This window comes from Drosophila yakuba, chromosome 3R (genome assembly GCF_016746365.2).
Source record: "Drosophila yakuba strain Tai18E2 chromosome 3R, Prin_Dyak_Tai18E2_2.1, whole genome shotgun sequence".
Lineage (NCBI taxonomy): Eukaryota > Metazoa > Arthropoda > Insecta > Diptera > Drosophilidae > Drosophila > Drosophila yakuba.
Genome location: NC_052530.2, coordinates 4,335,299 through 4,352,291, shown reverse-complemented (window position 1 = coordinate 4,352,291; position 16,993 = coordinate 4,335,299). Strand labels below are relative to the sequence as shown.

Sequence of the window (16,993 nt, the reverse complement as noted above, 5' to 3'; positions counted from 1 at the left end):
TCCTTCGATGGGCGTTAAATTTAATTAAAAGGTAAACTAGTAGCAGACAGCAACAGGCAGTCAGTTGGAATCGATTTTCCTTTTCACTCGATAAACTTGGCAAATGGCGAACGTCACTAGGCATTAACAATGAATCGCAGGAGTGGGTTCGGATCGGATTTAGTGCGATGGAACTGGATGGAATTGGACGGTATTGGGCGGAATGGGATGTGGATGGGTATTTTGCCCCACAGACAAATGGTGGTAATGACGACACAAGCACCGAAACACACTAGAGCACTAATACACTCGCCCAACTAGACGTCATAAATGTTTGACAATGCACAAGGGGCGTATGAGTAATGGCAGTGAGCCCACAATTGGTAAAGGGCTTTGTTGTTTGGAAACAAGTGGGCGAGGATGTGTGGGCGTTCTGTTGGCTGGTTGGACATCGCTGAAACAACTATCTATTGACACTGTATTCCCCACCCTTTGCTCAATGGGTGCATGAAATTGCTTTTTATGCTTCGCTGTCGTTGCTCGCCCTTTGCCACTATGTCCCCCTTGAAGCCTCCATTGAACATATTCAATGCGCCTTGTTGCCATACCCTATATATTACCCCCCTTGACAGGTTTTGTCGCCCGCATTTGTTCGCCGTTAATTGCATGGAAATTGTGCGCACAATTGAAAAAGTTGAACAAGTCAAACGACAAAGTGGCATTGTTCCAGCACACAGATATCCTTTTCGGCCCAGTCAATGACTTCTGTTCGCTGGCCGGCGCTGCAACTATGAATGAATAAGTGCAATAATGGGCCCTAGGCCATGAATCAAACGAAAGGCGGCTAGCCTCGACTGCAAAATGGTCATTAGTCAGCAGGCTGGTGGGGAAAATGCCCCTAAGACGTTCCATTTGGCAGGCAGCCGCAAAAAGTCACCAAGTCATTGCCTCGTTTATAGTTTTTGGCTGCAGCAACAACAAACGTGGCGACTTGGCCACGTTTCCTTTTATGGCTCTATTAGAGTGTATAAGTGTGCGTGTTTATTTGCTTGTGTCCTGCGAGTACTACAAAAGTACAGTGCATTGCACCCGTTGGCTCGAAATGGCTGACGCCATGAAAACTCGCTCGCCAATTCAGTTATCTGCATAAATTTCGAGCGATCTCCATGGGCGACGTGACGTCACGGAGACTGAAATACATATATTGCTCGATAAGGAAATCCCCCGTTGACAGGTGATGTCAGTTGATAAATGACCCAGTTTACAAACGTGCAACCAGTTGAAGCTTCGCCGTTCAGTTGGTCAACTATATGCAAAGCTACAGAAGGTGTCGCACTTTAAAATTCAGCTGAAATCGGAGGTGAGAGCATTGTTTTTCCGGGAATTAGGTGCCAGGAAAGATATCGAAAACTGCAGTAGAAATAATAAACTTATGGTTTCCAAAGAAAGGGAGTATTTAACATTTACCTAGATAATTTCTAGTTTTACTTTTATTTCGACAACTATTCTAATATTCTATGGAGGACAATAAATTGTTCATTATTTCTGGCCTTTTTTACATATGTATATCGTATATTATTCTGTCCTAGTTTACATTCAAGTAAAAAGGACTTTTGAGCTTACCGTACACAAGGATTAACGTTTTCGACTTATGGTTGTATTAATATATTTAGTTATATTACTTTTTAAGTAAAAGTATTTATAGTGCCAAATTTTAATGCAGCAAAAGTAGTTTTAGTTTTCACAATTTAACTTAAAAATAGTATCTGACTGGGATGCCTTAATGAAAAGATGACAAGCCTGCATATTTAATTCGTTTCTCTTTCGATTGCGGTTGGCCATTTAGCATTCTGACCTTTGCTTGATGGCTTTCTTGTGTTGCTGTGCACTTTGACTGCTCCCCACTCATTTCAAGCTTTTCCAATGTACAATGTATTTCCGATGAGGTTTCCCTTCTCCTGGGCACATTGTTGTGGCCGCTTTTGTTGCTGATTGCGATAGCTAATTGAAAGTGTCAATTATCAGCGGGGCAGGAGCGCTAGGAGCGGCAGGACCAGAAGAGGCACAACAAATAGCAGCTGCATTCGCTGGCAGTGAACTTTCACATTTGTGCCCTGCAAGCCCATGTGTTGGTGAGCCATAACCAGCCACAGCCAGTTCTGTGGGCTGCGGGGCGTATGCGTAATGTGAAATAACCTTGGCCAGTGGGCAAGGAATGCAGAATGTGCCCCGCGCACCCGCACCCCTGGATTTTTCATTATTATTATAATTCATCCTTGTGCCTGATAAGTTTTTCCTCCGCTCTGCTTTGGGGTTTTCCATTGCTGTGCTTTTTTGCTGCCTTAATAACTGCCATTGTTGTTGCTGTTGTTCTTGTTTCTAAGTTCGCGCGGTCAGCGCAAGAAATTTTCTATCTACTGCGAAGCATGTTGCATGGAAATTCATAGCGGGAAATTCCTGGGAAATTCACTCAGCACTTTCCTTGCTCAGCAGTTAAACTGCTGTGGCCCTCAAAAGCGCGCGCATTAAGTAAAAGTTCGTGGTGAAATGTTAACCGCTCTCTTCCTCTCTCGTTTTCTCAATTTCTCTCCTGAGAGAGAGCTCAGTTTTCCTCGCTTTATTTGTGGAGTAAGGAGTAAGGCCAGAAGAAAGCTAACAGGCCGTGCAATATCTGCCATTTTATCAATTGATTGAAGAGCCACAAGATTGATTTCCGGTATTAAATTTGCTCCTGCCAGGCCATAAGAGGTCCAAAGTTCTGTGCTCCATGGATGTCCTACTTCTTGGCCGCCCATAAAGCAGCCACTTAATCCCCACAACATCCCAACACCCAACGAAACCATCAATTTTGCATGGCACGATGGCGCTGTTGTTGCAAGCCGTACTGCATCTGCTGCATTATCAATTCAAGAGCTCCCGCTGAAACACAAGACGCCGTCCACCACACACCATACACCATACACCATACGTACAAGAGGTCCTCCGGCGAGGAGCTCTGTGGATGGCAGCATAAAGCAGGCCCATAAACACCTTGGAAGCTGGTTTTATCTCGCTTAAACTATATTCGTTATAGGCCAAGAGGGGGTTACAGCTGCACAGGCAAGTCCAAGAGGTGAAGTCATCTTATAAAGTCATGTTATAAAATGTATGTTACTAAGAACTGCATTCTTAACGGGCTTACACATATAGTTAGAATGACCCTTTTGTTGGGAAAGTAAGAAAGTTATAGAGAAAGTCATAACGTTTTAAACTTATCATGCATTAGTGATACATTTGATATGATTATGCTATCAAAGTAGACCATCATTTGACTTTGACTAATGTTTGTTTAGTTTCGTTGAAATTATAAAATTATTTATAATAAATAAAGATTCAATAAAGCTTTAAGCAACTATATTGTTTATTAGAATTGTAAAAAAATTTATATCTTTTTTCGCCCTGTAAATATGGGAATTCGTCCCGTTCATGTCCCGAAGGATGCACCATAAAGTAGCAATAAATACACATTCATGAGAGAATTCAATCGCATTTTTCATGTACTTCATAATTTGACATGGGTTTTAGTGTTACGCCAACAAAATTTGATTGAAAGTGGGTGGGATAAATTGACAAAGTCTTATGAAGTTTTATTACTTTCCGAGTGGGAAATTGTTTCCAGTGACGGCTGGGGCCATAACCAACGGCCATAACCAACGGCCATTTAAGTCAGACATCTCTGACCTGCTGTCTATGCTGCAATATTCATGCAATCAAAGCTCCTGCTGCAATATGCTGCCCAAGTTTGTCCTTACCTTATCCTGGCTGCTGCTTTCAAATGAGATTAGAGTTCGATATCCCGGCAAAGTCGGCTGTTTGCCGGGCTTATTTTATTTTGCGCAGGCTGCTTGACGTCTTTTAATTACGATGACTTGCATTGCTTCCTGGACCATTGAATGCTAATTTCGAACGCCTTTCAGGCGGAGGAAATGAGGCACATGAAAGCATCTTTTGCTCCCCTGCTAGTGAAGTGTCTGCTTCCGGTTGCACTCTGCACTACGCACTCCTCACTCCTTCACCGGGCTTATCTGTATAAATAGCCGACCCGCCTCTTACCCCTTCCGCCTGATATCCGCATCGCCTCCACCTCCTCTCCCTCATCTCTCATTTTGCGTGAGAGTCAGCGAAGGCACTGAAAAAATAAAGTGGATAACATACTTTTTATAGTTATCCATATTAATCTGTGAAAATCAGGATAAATCAAAGTCCAATTCTTAGTTATCTTGAAATATATTTTGGTAAAATATGTAATTTGTATTTATAATATGTATTGGGAACTTTCGTACTTAAGATACAAACTAGTACTAACAACATTTTAGATTTCTATTAGAGTAAAAACTGGATATTGTATGTAAAAAGTTTACAAAAAGATATTAATAGTACTAGCACAATTTTTTGAATTATTTTTTTTAAATGTTTGAAATCAAACCCTATGAAAAGAGGTTTGTGGGATACATCTTCTTACCGTATGATTCCGCCAATCCATACAATAAATGTGTAATCTTTTTCTCGCAGCGCATTTGTGCATGGCCTCATATATATTTTCGCATTTTGTACGTGCGTCACGGTGTCAACCGCAGTTCCCCGTCGCCCCTCCTGGCTTCCTGGTGCAGCCGTATCCTTCTCGGCCCCCTCCATTCCCCAAAGGACCTGCCGGGCTTTGCGGCTGGTTGTTTGCCCTGGCACGTTGATGGCCATAAATACGGTTACATATGTTTGCATTGCGGCCAGATACTGACCGACCCGGCATCTCGTTTGGACTCCTTTTTGCACTTCCTGTCCTAGTTCCACCCACTTTTGCCTGCTCATTTCGTTAAAATTCTCATTTCCTACTCGCTTACTTTTTTTGTGTTTTAAATTTCCTACTGCGTTTAGTTTACGAGATTTAGTTAAATGTTTCACTTGCAATGAAAGGGTTTTGCATTCATTTCCGTGCAAATAAATCGGCTAAATGTATGGCCAGTTTTTATTGCTTCAGCTTAATACGATTTTAAGAGATGGTATTGAAAACAAAAAAGGAAATGGAAGATAAATATGGTATTCATATTTCGAAAACTTATCCTGTGGGTTCAGGATAATTGCACTGCTCTTTCAGTAATGGAATATTTATGCTTTTACAAAATATTTCAGGAAGATAAAACTACACTCCTGTTTCATTTATATAACTCATCCCCCTCCTCTCTCCTTGCAGTGCTAAACAGCTAGGGGCTACTTATTTCCTTTCAACCCAGTGGCCTGCAATTCGAAACGATCTCAACGCAAAAATGGCACTGCAACGCACTGGGCAGCAACAGCAACACAAGACGCAACTAACTCGACACGGGCTGCAGCAACAACAACAGCAATTAGAAACAACAACAAAGGCCCGGCAACGATATAGAGCGTTGGAAAAATGAAACAAAAGTCCGAATCGAGTTTTCCACTAAAATTTGCATTCCGCCGAAGACATACAAAGGTCTAAGCAAGGAGGAAGGAACCAAAACAAACAAACAAACCAACAAACTGAGCAGAATAAGAAAGTCGCCAGTGAAAAGGGGTCAGAGGGCACACGCACACACACACACACAAGGGCTCAGAAAAAAAACCAAACACAGGAGCAGACCGCAACACAAGTAAAAGCATACGGAGCGCAAAAAACACACAACACATTCAACACACGGACACAGAAGGACGAGGAGTGCATTGTAAACAATTTTCAACGAATTTCCAAAAGTCTACTAAATAAAATAACTAACAAGCGTTCATTACGAATAACAAAAGGAAACCATAAAATTTGAAATTTGCTCTGTGATTTTCTATCGGAAATGGTTAAGTAATCCAAAAAAATAATTATATTTAATAACAACGTATTTATAAATACTGCGAAACTGCATTCCAAGAAAAGTTTATCAAATCCCCCAAGAAAAGCTTTAAATTCAATCGAAAACGTAAATCAACAATTTCTATGAATATAAGCAAGCAAACTTATTACACTGCGACTAAGAAGACCAGCCAACGCTACTGAAAAATCCAACTTCGACCACAACCACAATTCTACCAAAGAACACCCGCACACCGGAGCCATGGACGAAATGCCCGACCTATCACACCTCACCCCCCACGAGCGGATGCAGATCGAGAATGTCCTTATGCGGCAGAAGCAGGAGGAGGAGAAGCAGAACGAGATCATGCGGTAAGTTCCGGCGTGAGATACAGATACAGCTTCATTCACATTATACATATTTCGAGATACATTTCGCATCGATATTTTAACTTACTTCGTAGTGGGTGGAAAGTACCTTCACATCATTTTTTTTAAGAAGTCACAATCTGCCTCAGCTTAACAAACTTGTTAAACAAATGTTTAACTTCGAATGATCTTGAGATAACCGTAGCACTGTAAAGAGTAAAGTGTTTATGCACTTATACCCATAAGTAAAATGGTTTTTAAATTTGTGAGGATATTTTAAAGGGTTTTATAAAAGCATGCAACGGAAAAACTATGTATTTACCCATTTTGGACAAATTCTAATAAACTATTTTATTTATATCCTTCTGTAACTTTTTTATTTTGTTAAAGCCTTACAAGCTCTTACCTAAATCTCTTTAATACCAATTCATCCTTGCAGACGCAAACAGGACGAGGTGGTGACGCTAGAAATGCAAATCAGACAGCGATCCGAGCAGCAGAAGAAGGCCGGCGTCGAGCTGGATGCCACCTGTCACATATGCCTTAAGACCAAGTTCGCAGACGGAGTTGGCCACATCTGCCACTACTGCAACATCCGCTGCTGCGCCAGGTGCGGCGGCAAGGTGACGCTCCGCAGCAACAAGGTGAGACTGCCATTCCGCATTTTCAAGCTCCTGACAGCTCCTTTTGGATTCACTCCCTGACTCAGTGTCCTGCCATTGGGTTTACCCACTCGTCGAAACGCGCGCGACAGCGAATAAATGTTTCTTTTTTTGTAAAGGGCGTCGGACTTTTTTTCTGCTCATTGACAAATAGGGCAACGATGGTGCCAATAATACTGGCGACCCGGCTCCCGCTTGGCTAAGCAGCCATCACTCATACGCCTCATTGCCACATCGCCATTGAATGGGATTGAATGACATCGCCATAGGCCACCGCCGCTTGTTGCCAACTGTCCTCAGTGACGCGTAGTCCGCTGGATAATTGGCGATGGGCGGGATCGAGTGGGTGGGCGGTGAAGTGGACGCAGCCCACTTCTGCCCTTCTCTCCATCCTGGCGCCTCTCAATTCGACACTTATAATTTAGACATAATTCCCAGTTTTATACGCCTCCGGTCAAGGATATGAGATGACGGAACCCTTTGGGGCGCTAGGAACAGATTATATCTCTCTTAGCCTAAGAATTGTACTAAATCACACGCCATAAATGGGCATTTAGTCAAAGGTACTTCGAATTATAGAGAGTTACATTCAATTTTCAGTTATTGCGTTATTAGTATAAAACAAATTTGAAAATCTTGTTAATTAGATGGTCGGCTTAGTTGAATTCGTGGCACCTTAACCAGTGGCCTTGAGGGCAGGAAACCTTATGGTGGCATTGAAGAAGTCTCTTTCGTATTCGTTCCTTTGAGTCCACCATAGCATCCCTTCGCCCCTCTAGTGCATTGCATTTCAATTACACTTTCCAATTTTTATTTTACTCAGTGAACCGATTCCTCGCCTGTACCTCTCCGCTTTTTTCTCGCTAGCCAGGCTTATCATTTTTTGGCCGTGCTGCCAAACGTTTTTCCGTTGAACTGCAGCCAAAATGTCACACACAAACACTCTTTCACAGGGGCCCGAAAAGGGCAGAGATGTGGACTTTGGGGGTGCAGAGGCGAAAGCCAGGGCGCAAAATGAAACTAGATGGACCAACAACTCCGAAAAAATGCCAAATGGAATTTCAATTTGGCTGTGACACGGTGGGGGTATCTTCCTTAGGACCCAGTCGTGGATCTGAAGGCGCGAAAGATGAGAGACAGGTGGATCCAGCGGTACCGCTTGCTCTGTCGATCGCCCTGGAACGGAGCCACCAATTGCACATTGCTGAATCCCGCAAAGTATTCCCTCCGCCCGCGCTCCACGTAGGTGGTCAGGAAGATATTCCCACTGAGAATGTTGTACAATCTGGTGAAGTAGTACAGTAATCTGGTATCAGGTCCGTCCAGTGCTCCTTCGTCCTCCATCACCCCTTCGATGTCCTCCTCGCTATCCTCCGCAGACTCCTCCAGTTGAAGCTGTATGCCGCTGAGAATCAGATTTAGTAACTCGTCCATGGCAAAGCCGAGCCAAAACCGGTCGCAAATTCGAAAGCGTTTCAGTGCACGTGTAAATTCCCCGGAGAGTCCCGGAGCTATGTGTGTGTGTTCAAATGATTGAAGCACCTGGGCAGGCTAGATTGGCTTCAACATTTCGATGTGCCAACCAGAAAAGGGTACACAAAGGACATTGAACGATACAGAACTCGGGGTATCAGTGTTTACATTTATGTGAGCTCATATTCTGAGAAATTCATAAATGGGATGCTCGGTGTTGGGAAATAGATTAATGGGACTTGAGAAAATTAGTTCACCTGCCTATCTAAGTCCCTACATTTTAAATGATATACAAAGACATGATGCTATTTCCTGCTATGCCAATTTAAATGCCTCAATAAAATTCTCATCTCCTTTCCACATTCCAGGTCATTTGGGTGTGCATATTGTGTCGCAAGAAGCAGGAACTGCTCTCCAAGACTGGCCAATGGATTAACAAGACGGCGGCCCAACAAGATGGTTTCATCCGACGCATCGAGCCGGATGGGAGCAGCGTAAGTAGATGTGCCCGCCCTTGACGGAGTCACCAGATCAAGGTTTATTGTCCCTTTATGTCCGACAGGACATCTCGCAGCATCCCATCGTGGACCCGCACGACACCACGGACAAGCGGCCCAAGCTGGAGAGGACGCGCAGTGCCGCCGAGAAGGAGAACCTACCCATGCAGCGGGCGGGCAGCATGCTGAGGCGCCAGTACTCGCAGCAGGAGCAGCCCACGAACCGCCGCCTCTCGGCATCCGACAGCGGCATGGATCCCGTGATGAGTCCTGGCCAGCAGATGCAGCACCACCAGCAGCAGCAGCGATCTCGAATGCAGCCGATGAATCCGCAGCAGGCGCAGCAGGGATACGGCGTGCAGCAGCAGCAGCAGCCGCGATCCGGAGGCGCCTATCCTGATGATGACCCCAGATACTATCAGGTGAGTGCTTTGAAAATAGGCAGCTTTTAGGGCGGAATGTTTTAAAATTAAAACCTTTTGAAAAGCAATTTCGCTATGGTCATTGAGAGCACAAAAATGGTCTTGTTGCAGGGTGAACTGGATGGTTTGATGAGGCAGCATCCTCACTTGGCGCATCCCAGTCAGGTGCAGCCGCAACATCCGCCGCAGTCGCAGTCGCACTCGCAACAGCAGCAATCCCAGCATCAGCAGCAACATCTTATGCCGCAGCAACATCGCCCATCGCCGCAGCAACATTCCCAGCAGCAGCAGCAACACTCGCAGCAATTCGCGGCCAGGCAGCAGCAGCAGCACCAGCAGCAGCATCAGCAGCACCAGCAGCACCAGCAGCAGCATCAGCAGCAAGTGCAGCAATCGTACCACGCGCAGATCCACCAGCAGCCGCAGCAACATCCCCCCTCGCAGCAGCAGCAGCATCAGCCGCACCAGCAGATGCAGCAGCCACATGGCCAGCCAATGCAGATGGGCGGCTACCAGAAGCCGCCACCCCTGACCCGCAACCTGACCATCAGCGGTGGTCATGCGATGGACTCCAGTGCCTACAGCCAGCAACAGCAGCAGCAGCGACGAGCTCTCTCAGGATCGCAGTACGCCTCGCAGCAGCAGAGGTCCTTCAGCAGCTCCGAGGAGGAGTTCCAGCACCAGCTGTTGGCTGCCCAGGGCGCAGTGACGGTCACCGCGGGATCGGACTATGACGGTGAGTCAGACGTTTTGTCCAATTAGCATTCAGTTCCTCCCTTCTCTATCTCTGCTCTATCTCCTCTGAGATCTTTGAATGTCTCTATCCCTCGATCCCTCTCTCCCTGTCTATCGCTTCCATACTTTCCGCTCTGAATGTCCCGCAAGGCAATGCCCCAACCTCCAAGTCCAAGTTAAATTTTCCTATATAATTCACTACTCTCTCATTCTCTCAATGTAAAACTATCTTTGACTCGCTCGCTCTACAAAAATCCAATATCCAAAACCAAAAAAAAACTTTAAAAGCTAACTTTCGAAAATGTAGCACTATCTTGTCTCACATTGGTGTGTTGTCTTTTTCTTTGACTCGTTTTTGAGCTCCGATATTCGATGTCTTTTTAAGCCAATAAAATATTTATTTAGTTTCTGTTTTGCCTCACATTTCTGTGTTTCGTTTATCGGTGTACATACATAATTTTTCCATGTCTATTTAACTAATCCTATAAGTTAGCGTTAAGCTCAATTTAAGGCCCTAAGTTCGATTAAAGCTGGATAAGGAAACCCCCAAATTTGCGCTTTGCTCTAAAATGAAAGCTTAAGCTGCTAAACTGGAAAAGTTCTGCCAAACATTTTCCCCGCAAAGGGGGAAACGCAACTTGCATGCCGGGGGCTATAAAAATAGAGAGCGCACGCCCACTCAGGCACACACATACAGGAGCACTCTGCCATTTCGGGGAAAAAGCGAGGAAAACTGAGGAAAAGCCTGGGCAAAATAGAGCGAAAGGCAAATGGCGAGGAATGTTTTGTAGCGGAAACATTTCGTTGCGCTTATCTCGGGGGCACTTGACTCGGCGCTCGACAACAGTCCGCGAATGGAAAGGAAAATCTGAAAAGAGGTGGCGGAAAAGCGCTGTCGGTGGGTGGTGGTCGAGTGCACAAGAAGGTGCCGCGGAAGCGGCGAAAGTAAAAATAAATTGTTTACAGAGAGAAAAGGCAAAAAGAGCCACCGCCAGCGAGACAAGTGCGCACTCCTGGACGCTGCCGCATACTTTCACTTGGTTTTCACTGGCCGTTAAATGCAATCAGCATAAATTATATGCCAGTGCAAGGCAGGAAGGTTGCACACAGCTGACCCGAAAACACATTTACCAACAGGGAGGGAAAACTAAGGCAGTTGGCAAAAAAATTGGGAAATGGGGAAAATGCGGAAAAAGGCCGAGTGAGCAGCCACCAGCCTTTCCTTTTTGGCAGTCACCACAAAACATCAAGAAGTTGGCCAAGCAGCTGCACTTGCCTGATGATGTCGAGATGGTTGGGGGTTTTTCTGGCCCAAAGAGGGGGTGTCATTTCCATCCGGGCGGTGGGCACTCGGCTTCCTTCTGCTCTTCATGTTTTAAAAGATGCCGGCGACGTTGTCAAGTGCGATGCTGGCAAATTTATTATCCTAATTAGAAAGTTTCTTGTTGGCACTTGCTGCAGTTTTGCCCCCATATGTTCCTCCTCTTGCACTTGAAAAAAAGCCTTCAGATTGACCAATCATCAGAATACTATAATAAATCAACATCTATACATAGTTGTTGAGATTACTGAGCTCAGCAGACAAATTCAAAGAGGCTAATCTTATGAAGCAGAGTATATAAATAATAAAATGGTTCTCTTAACAATCCGTTCAAAATGATTTACTTGATGTATCAGTAACTTCAAGTAAGATAGTGATGATATAAACATGCTCTTGTTTCTTAGAAGTTTGTAGTATAGGTAGTGTAGTTGTACCAAAATGTTCCTTCAAGTGTACCCAGATTTCTCTTGGTTTAGTTTCTTGTAGTCTTTCGGTGGCAGTGCAACATGCGGCGCTTGGTGATTTAAATTTTTTATTGCTACACATTAGCGCGCAAGTTTCTGGCAACTATGTTGCACTTACACCGCCCACCGCCTACCACCCACCGCTTACCGCCCATTCCGCCCCGACCACACAACTCCTTCTGTCATTTTCAATTTTTCAACAAACTAGCATATAATTATTATTGATTTCAACTTTAACCACAGGCTTACTCCCAGTACGAGTGTGCTTGTGGCCCACGGAGAGTGGCATAAAATTAGGCGCACCAAACTCACTCACTCCCCCACTCACCCACCCACTGACAAGTCACCCACAGGCTGCACCACCCACCTGATCTGGCGTGCAACCACAGCGATAACCAGGTGGGCAAACTTATGTCTGCATCCCGTAAATTAAATGCCCAAATGCAGCAAAGTGATAAAAGAAATCGAAACTGAAACCGGGACCGTGGCAAGTGAAAGTCTCAAGGGAAATGGAGAAAGTGGGCGGGTGAATGGTGCACTGGGTGGACGCCATGTGGGTCCTGTTGGGGGTGCAGTTGCACTATCAGTTTTCCACCACAGTTGTGCCATGGAAAACCCACCATTGTGGCTGCTAGTTCACAATGGTCGAAGTGAATGCCACCAGACGTCATGCGTTGGAATTTCCCGTCGAAAGAGTCGCTTGGAAAATTCCCACACACCATTGCGTTGAACAAGAACGCATGCGCTGAACTTTCGCCCCCCTTTTCGTACCCCTTTGTTGTTTTTACATCCACTTCCATGACGGTGGGCGGTTAAGTGGGTGGGCGAGGCAGAGAAGCAGCTGATGGCGTGAAGCGCGCGTAAACCCACAAAAAGTTGTGCTTAACCTGTGAATGAGGAAACTGAACAGATCAGAAATAAATATACTATATACAACATTTATGAAACTTATTGATGTGCTATTTATATTATGTTGTTTAGTTAAATACATTTTGAAATTAAAGCTTTAGGCTGTAAATATATTAATACTTTAAGTGAATGTTGATGTTTGGATGCACTATTTTCATGACTACTATAAGAGAAATAAGCCTTTGTTTGGAAGATTTTAAGCGTCAATTTATAGAAATATTCATGAGATAAAAATAAATTGTAACGGTGCCCCAAAGGATACGGGGAATTGGCTAAAATTATTATGTTGCATAGTTTTAGAGAGCTTGATAGTAATTTAGGAACAATACTTACTCCTGTAGAACTCTGGCTGATGTCCACAACCTCCAGTAAATAATTTTGAAAATTTGTGTAGAATATTTAAAGTTTGGCAAAGTGCTCGCTCTGTGTCCACAACTCTTTTCAAACAGCTTGCAACAACATCGATCTGCGTCTCATTAGCCACTTTTGGCTTTTTGCCCTCCTGTCGTCCTGTTGTGGTCCGAATGGAGTCCTCATCCCAGTTCGAGTTTTCCCTGACAGCGACGTCATTTCATTCAGTGCCTCTTTTAGTTTCGCCGATTTTTGTGCAGCGTCATGGCCCCTACTACAGCCAGCAACAACAACGCTTCAGTTAGCAGCTTTTCCGCATACAGCACGCGCAGCACCGCCCACTGACCCTCCCACCGCCCACCGCCCACCACCCACCACCCACCAAAGCGCCCGCTTTGCTGGAAGGCAAAGACAAACACGTTGACTTTGCCACAGAGATTCGCCTTGAAGGTGGCAAACACAAACAGCAACACACACGCAAACACCACACACACACAGAAGAGAAACGCGCTGACCCTAAGGTGGGCGATGGGCGGTGGGTGGTGGTAGGTAAAGAGTGGGGGGTGGGCGGCAGCAGCAGCTGTCAATGTTATCGCTGCTAGCTGCGGCGTCGGCTGAGGCAGCGGCAGTGGCAGCGGTGTTGGCCACGCGCTTAATTTTATTTTTAGTTCGGCACTGGAAGCGCCATGGGAAAGTCGGCATCAACAACAACCACGACTGGACGCCGTGTAACATTGTTATTGGAAATGTGTTGTAGGCTCCCACAGAAACAACAACGATTGCAGCCAAGAGAGAAAGAGAGTAGGCGCAAGGGAAAGCGAACGGCAGAGTAAAGCGAAAATTCCATTGAGATTTTTTATACAATCGAAATGAAATTAGTTTTCGATGAACTTTAAAGCCGAGTAAACAGCCGCAGCGGTTCCGCTCGCCAAATTCGCACGTGTGTCGCAAAGAAAAAAAAAAAGGAAAAATATTCTGCTACCCATAATACAAGCAAAATTACGTTTGCTGGAAAATCGGAAAATCCCCGCTAACGAAATACGAGTGAAAAGCGCAAAAAGCCCCCGAGTAAGTGAAATCGAAAGCGAAGTGGGCGGAATGCGAAAGCCAAACTCTGTGAAATGTGAATTTCGGGCTAAAATTAACCTTGGTGGGAAATTGTACAAGCCAATAGGAGGTAAAATAGGCCCGAGGAAAAGCCTGACATGTGGCGGTCGGGCGAAGAAAGCAGAGAGTGTGAAGAGACAGCGGTGCCAGTTAAACAAAATAAAGTGTACTTAATTGGCCCAGAAGCATAAATAATTGAGAGCTTGGCCTTGAGCAGCAGCCAAGGCTAATTGGTCAGCTCCCGAAGCTTCAAAAACCCAATAACCAAAGTGTGAATAAAGTTGAAATAAAATTCAAATAAATTTCAAACAAAATGAAAGTGTTAAAAAGCAAAAAGGTAACCACGACCTTGAAGCCTCTTCAAATCTGTCTAATTGAGCGAAAGCGTACCCAACGACCATGGCGAAAAAAGGCAAACAAATTTGCTCTCGAATCAATCAATCGACTAACAATACACTGCGCAAATTGTGGCGCCTAACTAACGCTTTTGCTTTTGCCAACCACCCGAGCCACCAGCCACTCAGTGAACCACTAAGCCGCCCTTCCACCCACCTAGCCACCCACCTATCCAGCCATCCACCTACGACCCCTAACCCAAGGCATTCGCTTAGCCCCTTCAAAACCCCACCCTACAACCGCCCACCCATTCACCAACACACTTGCAGGAGAAAAAGCGGTGGCAGCAGCAACTTAAAATTATTGTTTTATTTTTTGTTTTTTTTTTATTGGCCATTTTTGTGTTGGTTAGCAGGTAGAAGAAAAACGCTCGATTTGTTTACTGTACTGCCACGCAATCTGTGTGTGTGGTGTGGGTGGCTTTGGGTGGTTGTGTGGTGCTCACTGGTGCCACCTGAGCCCTACCGTATGTGTGCGCTGTGAGTGAGGTGGTTGGCTTACATGCCCAGCAATTTGTACCACAGATTAGGCAACGGCCGAAACAAACAAAATTTCAATAGCAAGTCAATCTGTAAATAAGAAAAGCAAAACCGAAAATACAAGAAAATAAATCCTTCGTAAATTACTGACATATGGAAAAATAACTCAAAAATAACTACCACAAAAACTTAAATAAAATTCTAAAAACTTAATAGAGCAAAGCTGACTTTTGAGGTGAGTGTCAGTTGCAGTAAGTCAAGCTTCTCTTGAAGTGCACCCACAACAGCTACAACAACCACAGAAAAACCAAACAACAACTGCCACACACACTTACATCAACGAACCACATCGAAACCACAAAGAAAATGCTTAGACAGCCAAAAAGTTGAATATTTAAATCAAAATGCAAATAGATTAGCACCCAGTATACAGAAATGCTTATAGAAGAAAAAACAATCAGTAACAAAAGCAACTGGAATTTGTCGACAAAGAATGCCAAATAGCCACTTTTGGGTAGATGCCAATTATTAAATTTTCCTTGGCTGGTTCGAATCCAAATAAATAAAATTTAATTGAAGTACAAAGCTAGCAATTTTATTAAAATTATGGTCAAAACTGCACCATAAACTTAACTCAGTTGAAAAACTATATTTGGGAAGGCTTTAATTTATTGTAAAAGATGAAACTCTATTAATAAATGCTTTATTCTGATTTCTGTCAGAAGTTTGCAACGCAGTAAGAAAATATTTGCACCCATATAGAGTATCCTTGATCAGTATCAATAGTCGAGTCGATGTCCCTTGTCTATCCGTTGGTTTCTATGCAGCGAAATTAGATTAAAATGTTCAAAGAAAACTCTTTGAAAACTCTTTGGTAGCCTTACAACTTTTTTGGATTCAAATAAACCAGGCAGGTGACTCCACCCCAGCCACTTTCATTCGAAATTCATTTCACTAAGCCAAACTTACGTGCGCCTTATAGAGAGCTCTCGGTGTGTTAGTTACATGTCACAGCTTTCGTGTTAGCCGCAAAATGTGAATGTGTGTGCAATGTCGCCTCAAAAACTTCCACTTCTTGCACCCCCCCCCCGTCAAAAAGGCCGCTCAAAACTATGCAACAAATTTGTGAAATGAATTACGTTTTCGATTAAACACACAAAATCAATAGCTCCTCGATGGGCAGTCAAAGGGAAGGGGTCGAAAACTAAAATGGCAACCGCAACATCAACGCGAAATGTGTCGCATATGGGCGACCAGGCTGTGAATAAGTAAATATAGACCGCACTCCTGCGTGGGTGAGCTTGTGTACGTCTGTGTGTAACTGTGTGTGTGTGTGTGTGTGTAACAGGACATATGAAACGCGTGTTTGTTTGGCTATTTTAAAATGCTACCAGCCGAGGATCTTTGGGGAACGGGCTGAATTTAATTAAATCGTTGACCAACACCAGTTGACGTTGATGTGGCCCGTTTGTTGTTCTTGTTCTTGTTACTGTTGCTGTTGTTGTTGTTGTTCGTCCTGCTAGTTGTTTGTTTGCATGTGCAACTGTGCGTATGAGTGACATTAATGCGAACATTGAGGCTGGCCCACGCGTAAAGTGCGTGCGTGTGTACGATTTTGTTTGTTTGTCCTGGTGCTTGTGGTTGTATGTGTGTGTTTGTGAGCGCCCGTCCATTTGTGCGCTATTTATGCGCCTGCGTGTCTCTGTGTGTGTGAGAGTATGTTTCGGAGCGTTGGTTTAAAAATAGCACAAGCTACGGCTGCTTTCTCCCATTTCTCCCGCTCTGCCGCCTATGATGATGATGATGATGATTTTAGTGTCCTTTTGCCAGCCCAACGCCCGTTACACCTACTCTTCTCGCACTCCCCTCGCTCGCATACCTTACACCGCCTGTCAGCCAAACTGGCTTAAATTTATGACCAAAAATATAAAACAGGAAGCACACACACGTACACACGCACACACTAATGTGAAATTGGTTTGATTTTTCGTTT

The 16,993-nt window shown here is 44.4% G+C and overlaps 3 protein-coding genes across 30 annotated transcripts in view; 1 reads left to right on the top strand and 2 right to left on the bottom strand.

Annotated features, from left to right (window-relative positions):
* The window catches only part of LOC6535493 (regulating synaptic membrane exocytosis protein 2), a 42,348-nt gene that overhangs the window by 1,859 nt on the left and 23,496 nt on the right, over positions 1-16,993 (top strand). For 25 of the 28 annotated variants that reach the window (XR_005561814.2, XR_005561798.2, XM_039376804.2 and 22 more), the window contains exons 3-7: positions 5,207-6,187; positions 6,624-6,828; positions 8,688-8,813; positions 8,882-9,238; positions 9,350-9,974. Coding sequence is in view for 23 of the 28 variants with exons in the window: in XM_039376804.2 (XP_039232738.1) it covers positions 6,078-6,187; positions 6,624-6,828; positions 8,688-8,813; positions 8,882-9,238; positions 9,350-9,974 (1,423 nt within the window). In the remaining 5 variants the exon portion in view is untranslated. Of the gene's footprint in view, positions 1-5,206; positions 6,188-6,623; positions 6,829-8,687; positions 8,814-8,881; positions 9,239-9,349; positions 9,975-13,673; positions 15,236-16,993 lie in introns of those variants that run through there. The other 3 variants (XM_043207187.1, XM_043207186.1, XM_043207185.1) reach the window with 3 other exon arrangements.
* On the bottom strand, positions 1,098-4,123 carry LOC26534515. The gene is made up of 2 exons (XM_039376221.1): positions 4,072-4,123; positions 1,098-2,879 (listed from the first exon to the last, which is right to left on the bottom strand). Exons 1-2 carry the CDS (start codon positions 4,121-4,123, stop codon positions 2,662-2,664), a joined length of 270 nt encoding a protein of 89 aa, XP_039232155.1. The 3' UTR covers positions 1,098-2,661.
* On the bottom strand, positions 7,369-8,404 carry LOC6535494. Its single transcript, XM_002096089.3, has one exon. It carries the CDS (start codon positions 8,278-8,280, stop codon positions 7,942-7,944), a length of 339 nt encoding a protein of 112 aa, XP_002096125.1. The 5' UTR covers positions 8,281-8,404; the 3' UTR covers positions 7,369-7,941.